The sequence below is a fragment of the Argiope bruennichi genome, chromosome X1 (genome assembly GCF_947563725.1).
Source record: "Argiope bruennichi chromosome X1, qqArgBrue1.1, whole genome shotgun sequence".
NCBI lineage: Eukaryota > Metazoa > Arthropoda > Arachnida > Araneae > Araneidae > Argiope > Argiope bruennichi.
The window spans coordinates 55,183,618-55,195,915 of record NC_079162.1 but is presented as its reverse complement, the minus strand read 5'-3'; the positions used below and the strand labels follow the sequence as shown (position 1 = coordinate 55,195,915).

At 29.0% G+C, this 12,298-nt stretch overlaps 1 protein-coding gene across 4 annotated transcripts in view; it reads right to left on the bottom strand.

Annotated features, from left to right (window-relative positions):
* Positions 1-12,298, bottom strand: part of LOC129958563 (multiple epidermal growth factor-like domains protein 10) — an 83,692-nt gene that overhangs the window by 47,268 nt on the left and 24,126 nt on the right. For all 4 annotated transcript variants that reach the window (XM_056071111.1, XM_056071112.1, XM_056071110.1 and 1 more), the window contains exon 2: positions 2,202-2,324. In XM_056071111.1, coding sequence (XP_055927086.1) covers positions 2,202-2,317 — 116 coding nt within the window. In that variant the 5' untranslated portion in view covers positions 2,318-2,324. The remainder of the gene's footprint in view (positions 1-2,201; positions 2,325-12,298) is intronic.

Below are 12,298 nucleotides of genomic sequence, written 5' to 3'. Positions count from 1 at the left end.
AATGAATCGATGTTTTAAAATTTCAAAAGTTTCTTCTATTCGGCAACACAACTGCTAAGACACGCATGCACACACACACACACACACACACACACACACACACACACACACACACACACACACACCCGTCTACACAGGCTTAAATTAAATGCTATCTCAATTAAATTTAAGGAAAATTCTTTTATGAAGCTGCATAAATTCTGAATACGTTTCATTTTTCTCTTTTTTCTGCTTTTACATTGTGTTGCTTTCATACTTATCGTGGATTTAGCATAAGAACTTAAAAACTCTTCTACGAATTGAAATTCTGAATTAAAGATCATGGAAATCACTCAAAGAACTCATTGCCAGTTACTATCCTAAAATTTACCTCATTTATGTGAAAAAAACTTTCTTTTTCACAAATGTTTTGAATTTTAATACAGCCCCTTTTGCTTTTTTAAAAATATTTTGACTAAAAATATTCTACTGAGTCAAACTTTATCGCTACCTAAAAATAGAGAATCAATTAATAAAAAATCTATTACAATCAAGGGCTTTTTGTTTTCCTTCTATGTGTGTTTGATTCGATCAAGCTTCTTTTCTTTTAAGCATTTCCCTCTACAAAGGAAACGTGTGAAAATGAACTGCTGCTTAATAAAATATTGGGTTGGCAACTAAGCGATTGCGGATTTCAAATGAGAAGGATTTTTTTTTTTTTTTTTTTTTTTTTTGCTTAAAAATATAACTTTATTCAGTTAGGCATTATCCGTCTTTGTCGATGACCTTTTGCCACCTCTCAGGCAGTGTCATAATTCAATGTTCATAAAACTTCTGATTTTTGCAAACAAAAAAGCGAATTAAATGTGATTTTACATAATGAGCGTCATTAAAAATTTTGCCTTTTAAGGAGTTCTGATTGTAACAAAATAAATGGTAATCTGAAGGCCCAAGGTCAGGGCTATATGGTAGAAGTGACAACACATCCTAACACAGTTCCAATAATTTTTTGGCGAGTGACCAAAGATGTGTGAGGCTTTGCATTATCATATTGGAAAACATCTTTAAGATTTGCCAATTCTACCTGCTTTTCTTAAACTGCGTCGCTTAGTTTGGTGAGTTATTGAATTGCAACGTTTGAATTAATCATTTGGTTTCTTGATAAAAGTTCAAAGTGCAAAATTCCTTTATAATCCCATCAAACTGACAGTATAATCTTTTTTTGGTGAATCTCAGCTTTTGGTATCGTCTCGGCTGGTTCGTCTCCGATCCATGATCTTTTCTGATTTACGTTGTTATAAACTATCCACTTTCCGTCACCAGTCATTAGTTGTTTCAGAAATAAATAAAAGAAGAAGCAAATAAATAAAATAAAGAAGTTTGAATAAAAGAAGAAGCAAATAAATAAAATAAAGAAGTTTAAATAAAAGAAGAAGAAATAAATAAAATGAAGTTTCAGAAGCGAATCGCAGATGCTATTGCGTTATATCAAATGAATTTTCTTAAGCTTATGAGGCATCCATAAATCAAGTTTCTTGACGCAGTCAGGCTGTTTTAATATTTTTTTTAAATACATGTGTGCAATACATCGAGATTTTCTGCTATCTCACGTGTTGTCCTATAACGATATGAATCGATAATAGGCCTGATATGGGTCTCATAAACTTCAACTGGGAGGCCAGATCGTAGCTCATTTTTCAGTGAAAAATCACCGGAACGAAATTTGGCAAACCAGTTTTGACACTGCCTTTCTTTCAAGTCTTCAATCCCATATACTGCATATATGGGAAAGAAAGATGGAACGGCACATATGGAAATGTCTTCATTCCCACATATGGCTCCTTGTGTGCTTGCGATGGGTTCTTGCCTTTTCGGAAATAATGCAATAAAATATGTCTGAAATGCGCGTCTTGTTCTTTTTATATTTAAATTGGAATAAAAGCGAAACTAAATAACTAATCGATGCAATTTTTTAAAATTAAATTAAAGGTAAAAGTCCAAAAAATAAGAAAACAATATAAATTAGGTGCTTTGAACACGCTGACAAAACAAAAGAATGTGCTAAAACTATCTATTGACAAAATCCGCAATGACTTAGTTGCCAACCCAATAGTTTTTTCATGATACAACTTTTCAGGATTTATCGCCATATATTTTACATATCTGTTTATTTATAAAATTTATGAAATTATTCCGGAAATAAATAAAAAAAAGTTACTTACTTTTCAAGTCTGGTGCACACATGAGGCCCAGTCAGCTCGTCTGAAACTGCTGCATGCACACATATAGTAAAGAGCAGCAACGCTCTGAAGAGAAAAATCACCAAATTTGGTCCCATATTCTACCTAAAATATAACATATTGCTTTAAATTCTTAATTTCTAACAATATTCTAAATTGCTGTCATTCCATGCAGTCAATATCGAGATTCAAAATTATTAATAAAAGCTTTAATATGTTTTTCTAATAATAGAAATATAAAGAGCAATATTATCATTAGCACTCAAATGGCATCCTATTTCAAAAATATATTTGGTAGTTTGAAAAATTAATGGGAGTGTTTGAACAATTAATGGGAGTTATTAATCTTTTACCCTGCCTGCAATATTCGTAATCTTGAAACAATTAAACCTAATTATCCAACTTATCTTAATTATGCAATAATTTAAATAATTAGGGGCCAGAAATGAATCCTCAAATTTAATGATCTGGCGCAAGGTATCCTGCTCAAATATATCGCCAATATTCCCTAACAAGCGTATATATGGCAGGAGTTATAGCTATAATAAAAGCAGTTTTAAAAATCCTCTTTCTTAAAAGCACAAAAAAGTAGCTTTAAAAAAATTTTTTTATTATTATTTATTTATAAACATAAGTCATTATAACATTATTAAAGAATGTCGAATACAGTTTTTCAATCAACTGAATAATGAAACGAAAATTAAAGAGCCCCTTCCCTTTACCTCCATACATCTCGACTGTCATTTTTACTAAGTTTTTGTCATGTTCAAGTCATGTTTAAAAAATTAAAGAAATATTTATTATGATAATGAATTGTTGAATATAAGAAATGAATTTAATAAAAACCGTTTGAAAAAAACACTTATTAATGCACTAAAAAGTATAAATTTTTTATACACATTATTTTCTACTTTTTAGTCTTTAGTACATCTTAAAATTCTTGATTATAAATTTTATAATATCCATTTTTCACCAATTCTCTATCAGCAGGCACCACATGTATGAATATAGATTTAATTAAAATAATTGATTAACTGATAAAGAAACTTTGAAAATATCAAAATAGTGTATTATCATCGAATGTGCGCAAGTATTCAAAATATTAAAGCTCTAGTACATTAGGAGAAGGGAAAAAATTGATTGGAAAATTCATCGTCACAAATATGAAGCAAGTTGAGTTAATTAAAAGTATTTAATAACATGTGATCCTAAAAAAGGAAAAAGGCAAAGACGATAGATTGATTCTTTTTCTATTTCATAATAACTATTGATAATTTGTTTTATTAGATTTTCGTCCCATATCAAAGTTACTCAAGGGTTTAATCAGAGTGAAATTTGCATTTCTAAACTCCGAAAAATACCTATCTCCAAATCTTCATTTCTTATCCACCTTCACTGTAGTAAAGTCAGGATACATTTTGATATAACTAGATCTAATGAAAGTCCAAATGAAGAAGCTTTGCGATTATTTGCTTCTATCACTTCTATCACCACCACATTTATTAAAACACTGCTATTGAAATAAAATGGCGCGATTGCAATTCTGAAATATATCTCACTTTTTCAATTTCAACAGAATTTCTGAATATGAGATTTGCGTTACATTTTCTTTTTCTCCTGATAAAATATACAAAAATAACGAAAAATCTATCACAAAGGAATCAATACACGTGACGTCACAGTAACGCGACAAACATAGCTGCTTATATCATCTAGCATTTAAATGCAAGTTGTTTTGTTCTGTAAAAGATGGCTCACCCTGAGCAATGGATTTCAAAATTAAATTTGTGGCGCATTTGAGGCGTTAGTATAAGCATTAATTTACTCTAATATCATTTTTGGCTACTTCATTTATGTTTGAAACATTATAATAGAATTTCTAATTTTTCTTTACAGAAAAATCGACATTTTGAAAGAAAATACATTCCTATTCCAAACTCGAATACTCAATCCTACGCTTTCAAGATCTCCTTTGAGGCAAATGGAAATAGATGTAGAATTTAAATTTTTAATGAAATGCAAAGGAATTCTTAAATTGAGTTAAATGGAAAAGTTTAACATATTTAATGGAAGTCTTTAATTCAATTTAATGGAGTAATTTAATAGAATTTGACATAATTCTTAAAATGAGTTTAATGAAATTATTTAATTGAATTTATCGAATTCTTAATGGGACTTAATTTTTAATGGAATTTAATACTATTTCAATCTTATATAATTTTAATGCTATTTAATTCATTAATGGATATGGAACTGGGGCGTTTTCACCAATGAAAATTATCGAATTTCAGTTATGAATAAAGTGGATTTTTTGCAACTAAGTTTTATATATAGTGGAATTTAGTATTTATAGAAAGAATGAGCTGTTTTCATTATAAATCAACAGAAAAAAATTGTTTTACTATATTTGCTTTCTAATAACACATTCAATATATACTGATATGTGATAATTTTCAAGTTCATAAGTACAAATCAGTACATCAATCACTTCAAAGTTAGTATAATACAGGTAAAATAATTCTTGTGAGTTTTGTTTTAATTTACTCTAATACAAATTGTTAATGAATGTCGAAGGACATGTAACTTGAAAATCTAAAATAATTCATGATTTTTCACTCTTAATAGATTGTTAAACTAATAAATATTAATAAGCAAAAATTAATAAAATTAGGTTAGGTATTATATTTGTAAATATTGTAATATAAGATTTCATACGAATGCAGTAAAAAAAAATTCTAAACATTATTTTGAAAATATATATTTCTACGGTGCCTGTTAGCTTCCTTTTTACAAGTTAACTTTTTAAGTTTCTGGTTTTATTATATTAAATACATATACATATGAAATATTTCTGTAATCAGTGAAATATGCCCCATTTTGCAAAAGTTCAAAATCAATTTCTTGAAGATACAAATATTCCAAGTTCCTTTAACCTCTTCGTCGTCCGTAACGCGTCTAGCGCATTCAAGTGAAACGTCTGTAGGGCGATAGTAACGCGCTTCAAGCGTTATTCTACATTTTAAAATTTTTAAACGTTTAAAACGCTTTGTAAATGTTTACTTGTTTGATTTTTTTATTTTTGTTTCTTCTTATGCGGCGAAAAACAGAGGAAAAACAGAAATTTTCGTGGACAGGAGAGAACGTCGAAAGGGTTAATTCATTTTTGAAAGAGCAAAACACAATTTTGAAAAAATACTTTCTTAGACTTAATCATATAAACTGATCATAATGTTTGATATCAAGTCTTATGCTTGTGACTTGATGCCCTATGCACTTTAAACTTTTTTGTAATCAGTGGGTTAAACATTTAACATTTCTGTAATCACCATTTTGTAAAAGTGAAAAATCAATTTCTTGAAGATACAAATATTCCAAGTTCCTTTAATTCATTCTTGAAAACGCCGAATGCAATTTTGAAAAAAATACATTTTGAGACTCAATCATATAGTAGAAATGACTGATATCACAGTAGCATAATGAGCTTAGCTGAAATTAGTATTATGTTGCTTGTGACTTGATGCTCTGCTTCTAAAATTAAATTTGAAGAGCTGAGGAGTATACAATGAGCAGGAATTTTCTTTATAGCTAATTGAGGTTATATCATTAGCATGTCAAATATTATTTAAATATTATTTTTGATTCTTCGTAGAAAAAAAAAGAAATTGAGAAAAAAGGTGCCGCTCCTATTCCAAATTCGAATATTCAGCCCTATGCTTTCAAGAGCAGCCTTGGATGCAAGCAGATTGAGAACATGAATAACACTTTTGAACTGCTCCAGTTTTGGAATAACCGATTTACTTTCGGTGAGACCGTTTCTCTAGAACGCACGCAAAATGGCTGTGTGGCACGAACGACGCCTCTCTGAATCCTGCTCTTTCCAGAACTCTGCTGAGAGCTCTAATTTAGAACACAATATGTATATGACAAATAGCACATCTCCCGCATGCGATTGTGGTGAACAAACGCAAACATTTGAAAGGTAACTATCAATTCATAAGAAAAAAACCTTCAAAGAATCACGAAAATCATTAATAGATATGACATTTAATACCCCATATCCCACAAATGTGCCGAGAAAATACCGTGACATTAGGCTATAAAAATAAGGAACAATGACAGAGAGCTGTGATCCCAGCGTTAATAAGTATGTCTTTCTGGAACGATCTGGACAGAAAATGTCGAGTGATTCTTTGCGATATATATTTATTTTGTCCTATTAAGTATCGCCGTAGGAGTTCATTTCAGGCATCTTTATGAATGCAATTTTTGTTTCTGTGAATAAAATTCAAAATGTCCGTAAAATATTTTTAATATGCAATAACTGAAACTAGATAACTGATTCTTTTTATTTCTCATATGCAATATCTGACATAAAGAGAAAGCATTGTAATCGTCAAAAATTCGACCTGAAAATTGTGCTGTATCTTCATGTTTCAGGTCTCCTTGAGTCCATAAAAGCAATTTTTTTAAATTTTTGTCTGTCTGGTTATCGGATAGACGATCTGCCTATGAACACGATATCTTAAAAATTTAATAATCTATACAAATAAAATTTGTTGTAGTTACATTAAAATTGTGCATTTTATCAGATATTAGACGAAATACTTAAAATAGAAATATTGATTATCCTTAAGTATAAGAACAAAATAATTTTAAAAAATGCAAGAAGGTAGATAGATTATGCTTGCCTAGAAAGGAGGAGAGGTGCCTCTTCGGGATATTTTGAGAGAGCAGAAGGGGAGTTTATGAGGAAGTATTCGAGTTATGAGATCCAGCAAACTTTACTCTGGAGTCCAGCGCGGCCCTTGGCGGTCCTGTATATTACTTTAATGCTAAAACAAAAGATCTGTTTCGAATTTTAAACCCTTTTTTCAAAAAGTTGAATATCTATAGGTCCGACCAATCCTGAGTATTTAGAAGCAAAAAATGCAACAAGCTTTTAAGGTATGAATTCTGCTGAGATATTTTTTGCCCCAAACTGTAGATTTGTGTCAAATTCGGGAACAAGTACGTCAAAAGACACAGTCGGACTGCCTATTTGTCCATTCGTGTGCACACGATAATTTACAAACGCTAAGAAGTAGATAAATGACTTTGATAAAAACGACCTTGCCATCAGAACAATAGATCTGTAATAAGTTTATTGGACATATTCTGTCAAAGGAAAGAGTAAAAAAATACTCGATTTCCTTCACATCGATTCTCCCCATTTTCACGAAGCTAAAAAAGCGCTATATTATGGAAATGTAAAAGAAATTCGAGAAAAAAACATTCTAGCTGATTAAAATGAAATGTAAAAGTAAGTATGACTATGTAGCGATTAGTATGAGCAAGGATAGAACCGCGGACCTTGTGGTTCGCAGCCCAGTAACATGACTACAATACAAAAGCAACTGCTCATGTAGCGTAGCTGTTAACTTGCTTATAAGCTTTTCACCACATCTATTAATTTTTTTTATTAAGTACCGAATTAAACTAGAATACCGAACGGCGTAATCTGAAATATTCACCTGCAAGTAATAAACTTTTAAAATGGATAAATCGCACTTTTAAAAATGTAATTGAATCTGAAGTGCCCAAAATTTTTTTACATGAAATTAATATATTATATATATATATATATATATATATATATATATATATATATATATATATATATATATATATATATATATATATATATATATATATATATATATATATATATATATATATATATATATATATATATATATATATATATATATATATATATATATATATATATATATATATATTTAATAAGTTCAATTATTAGTGTTTTTGAAATCAATGTTTTCTGACAATTTAAATTTAAATTTAAATTCTGACTTGCATTGGCATTTGGTTCTTCTTACTCTCATTAGGGTCTAATTTTTACAACTTTAACTGTCTCAAGTAGAACTACCGTATCGCGTGAAGATCACGCATTTATAAGAAATACTAGGTCAGCTATTTTTAAAGAAAAATCTCTAAATCGCAAAAACGCTTTGAATGCTCTTTTTTCACCGCTCTTTTTTTTTTTTTTTTTCTTTTTTTTTCATGTCATTAGCAGGTACTATTAGCACGCCAATAAGATTCCTGGGCATGGGTCGCCAAAAGAATTTGTAAAATCTCCCTGAAAGATAAAATTAATTTACTTTCGCTTCTTCCTCGTAAGGCAAGATATAATTTAAAGAAAAGATCTTCAACTTATTTTCCAGTTGATTTTATATGCATAGAAACAAACGGATATGAGCAAGAAAAATAAAGAATCCGATTTGAATACATGGATCTTAAATCTGTATGTTGATACTGAGTACAGTAAATGCTTTCCAAGATCTTCAGAAATTTGTAACTCGAAATCATTTGATAAAGAAATCTGGAACAAAATAGAATCAAGTGTTCTAAGTGTTAGATCAGAATATTTGTTATTAATTTTATCTTCGAGGTGATTTTAAAGTATTTCGATTAGTAACTTAACATTAGTTAGATGGACTTAAAATAATATATATGAATCTTCTTTCAGAATATGTATGTAATATTTCCTAATGTGCATTCTTTAGAAAGTCTCGTTTGAAAAAATTAATAAAAAAAGACTTTAAAAAAAGTCGAGGAAAGTAGGATTTTTTTTTTTTTTTTTCTGATTTTAAATTTTAGTATTATTATTTCCAGTTTTTCGATAAATAAAGATAGGCATTCTTTATAGATTTTAAAGTTAAAATTATTTAAATAATTCGTTTACAGAAGACATTTTATTCTTATTTATTAAAAAAACTAATAAAACTGTTTTTAAAGCAGAACTTTTTTTAAAATTTTTTTTGCAACGAAAAGAATGCTTGCAGTTCAATAATTTCATTTATAAAGTTGCTAATAAGAAATAATATTTTTATTTCGTGATATATGTTACACATACATCTTTATAGAAATAGCTTTCGTTGTTCTATTAATAGATTCTAAGTGCTTTACAATTTAATTTTTCTCTAGCCGAAACAATCTTTTTTGTTGTGCAATTCACTTAAATGTTATTGTAACCCAAAATGAATTATTCCTATAATAAATGAGCAGCTACTATTAAAAAAGTATTATAATTGTTACGGCTGTTAACAACAAGATTTGTTGTGAAAATGCCGACAAAATACAGAAATCGAATACGTAAAAATCGCGATTTAAAAGGGAAAAAATGATTATGAATAAGTGATAGAATTTTCATTGGGTAGCTATTTGAAATTGTCTCAAAATTTCCACTCACATATTACATATTGAGAAAGAATTTCTTAAGAGTATTTTTACGAATATTTCCTAACAACAATAGCAGCAACAACAACATCAACAAAACGGCATTTTTTTTAAATATGAAAATAACCTTTACAGAAAGGATTACCAATGTTACAGTTACTTTGGATGCTGTTTCACTTATGGAGTCTTGATTTTTGATATTAAATCGTATGTCACCATACATATAAATATATACCTCCATTGAAGATAGTTGATATAATTGTAAATTTATAACTATTTTGAACTGATCTTATTTTTGATTTTATAACAATCAAGGTTTAAAAAAATGTATGTAAGATGTCCTGTCAACAATTTCCTGAAGCTCAAAAATATCGCATTTCCAATGATTTTTAAAGGATATCAAGTCAAAACAATCAGATATCTAATCAGAAAATAATCGAAACAATCAGGATATCATAGATTTAATCAAGAAAAATTTACGATACCCTGATTGTTAAATAAAAATTATGCCATCTAATAAAGAATTATTAAAAGGTTTTGAAATTTTACTAAAGTACAAACAAATTTTACTAAAATACGTCATTTAAAATTTTCTCGGCTATAACACAAGTAATTTATTTAATGTAAAATTGTAATATTTTATCCAAACTATAAAGCCCTCTGTACAATCATTATGCGGGATGTTCCTAACATTACAAAAAGTCAGTCTCCCTCACCAAAAATCTTTGTACTTTTCAAAATCGATATCAACGTCAAAGAATAGGCGACCATGGAGTAAACGGAAAAAAAGGGGGGAGAAAAGCAGGGAGAGTGAAGACTGATGGAACATTAACACAACTGCGGGAGTTGAAATCAATACTGGCAAAAGCTGAAATGAGATCAGTTTCTCACTTTTCCCCTTCACAATAGAAGATAACTTCCAGTTACAGGATAAACAACTTGAGCTTCTTCAATGTTTATAACCCTATCATATGCTTCGGGATGATTTTACATTCCGTTTCATCTTTGCTTCATAATAGGTGCTTTATGAATTCAATGGAATAAAGTAGCACGTTCTAAATATTTTTTTTCCGTGTTTGTTTTATGCTACAAGTAAACAGATTTTCAATAAAAAGAAATTTCTAAACTTAATTTAAGATAGCAGTTTGTTATTCTGCAAAGAAATATATGAATTTGGTTGTTAAATTATAATTTTTAAGTTTCTAAAATGCATTCAAAATACAGATATTTCATATGTTAAGCATAATAACAAAATGTCTTATTCTCATGCTTTAACCATTTTTACTTACATTCATTTAACTTGACTTGTTTCATAATTGTAAAGAAGGAAATTTTCAACTGATTTTTCATTCAGTTTCCTGGTGTGCTAGAGCTGTCAAATTTTATATGTATTACATTCGTATATTCTCGATGATAATATGCTATTTTAAAATTCTCATAACTTGATTAACAGTTAATCGATCAATTTAACTAAATTTTTATTCTGTACTAATGGCGCCAGCCGGTATGGAATTAAAAAAAGTCATTCATCAAGATTCAATAAAAAAATTGAAGAATGAAAAGTAGAAAATGAAATTTTCCAGAAATAATACTTTTTATACAAATAAAAGTATATTTTTAAAAACTTTACGTCAGAATTATATTTTTGAACATTTTCAGTTCGAATTATTTGCATCTAAAACCCGTCGACTTATTGTCAAATTAAACCATCTACAAAATTATTTTTGGGATATTATACTACGTTTACTTGAAAAATGAAAGGTTTCATTATATAAAACAGTTATCACTTTGCCTGGTTATTTCTTTTTTCAAGCACGTACAGAACATTATCTCAGAAGCAATTTTAATAGGTAGTGTTGTTTGTCATTAAACTGATGGACGGTTAGGTCATTTTTGTAATTTTTACAACAGCTTGCTTAAATTGTTCAGTACCAAATACCAAACAGCTTCTATGTCGCGTTATTATGTGTACACTTGAGCGCTTACCTTATTAATGGGCACCATGCCCACATATATGAAAATAATTGGTGTAACTTAGAATGGGGACCGCAATTTTTTTCTTTGAAAAGTGGAAACTTTTCTAGCAGCCAAGTCTAATCACCTTTTAGAGGAAAAATTAATGTTTGCAGGTTAGGTTGCTTCAGCTTAATGTGAAAAGAAAAATATCTTCAAATAGATATTTTGGAGGTGTTATTCTATGTTTATTTGAAAAGTGGCGTATTTCATTATGTCAAATAGTAGAAACTCTATTCTGTTAATAATTTTCGGTCTGTTTTAATTACAGAAATACATAAACATCTGTTTGATATACAAAGACCTTTCGTTTTACATGTAAATACGACAATATATTATCTTTAAAACAATTTTTGTCACGAGTATTGAGTTTAATCTGCCATTGATCAAAACTTTCCGGGCTTTTCCTTGCTAAAAATACTATAACATTTTCAGAAAAAAAAATATATTAACATCAGACTGATAACGCATGCATGACTACGGACAAGTTGCACGACTTGCGAATGGAAACGCATTGTTGGGTCTTTTAGGATTTTAATGATAATGGATTCCTTAATTACCTCCATTTGTATGCAAACCATATTTAATGATCTTTCATTGTCTTAATGGATGAATATGGAAAAATATATTTTTGGTGACATATATTCATTGATCAAACCACCATGATAGACAGATAAATTATTAGATATTTTTTTTTTCTTTAAGGAAAGAAAAAATTCTTTTGCGGTATACATGAAGAAAATTTATTTGTATTTATTCGATTATTGAAAATAACATTTCAGTGTAAAATATAATATAACGTATTCTGAGGAGTTGGCAGCTCACTTGCG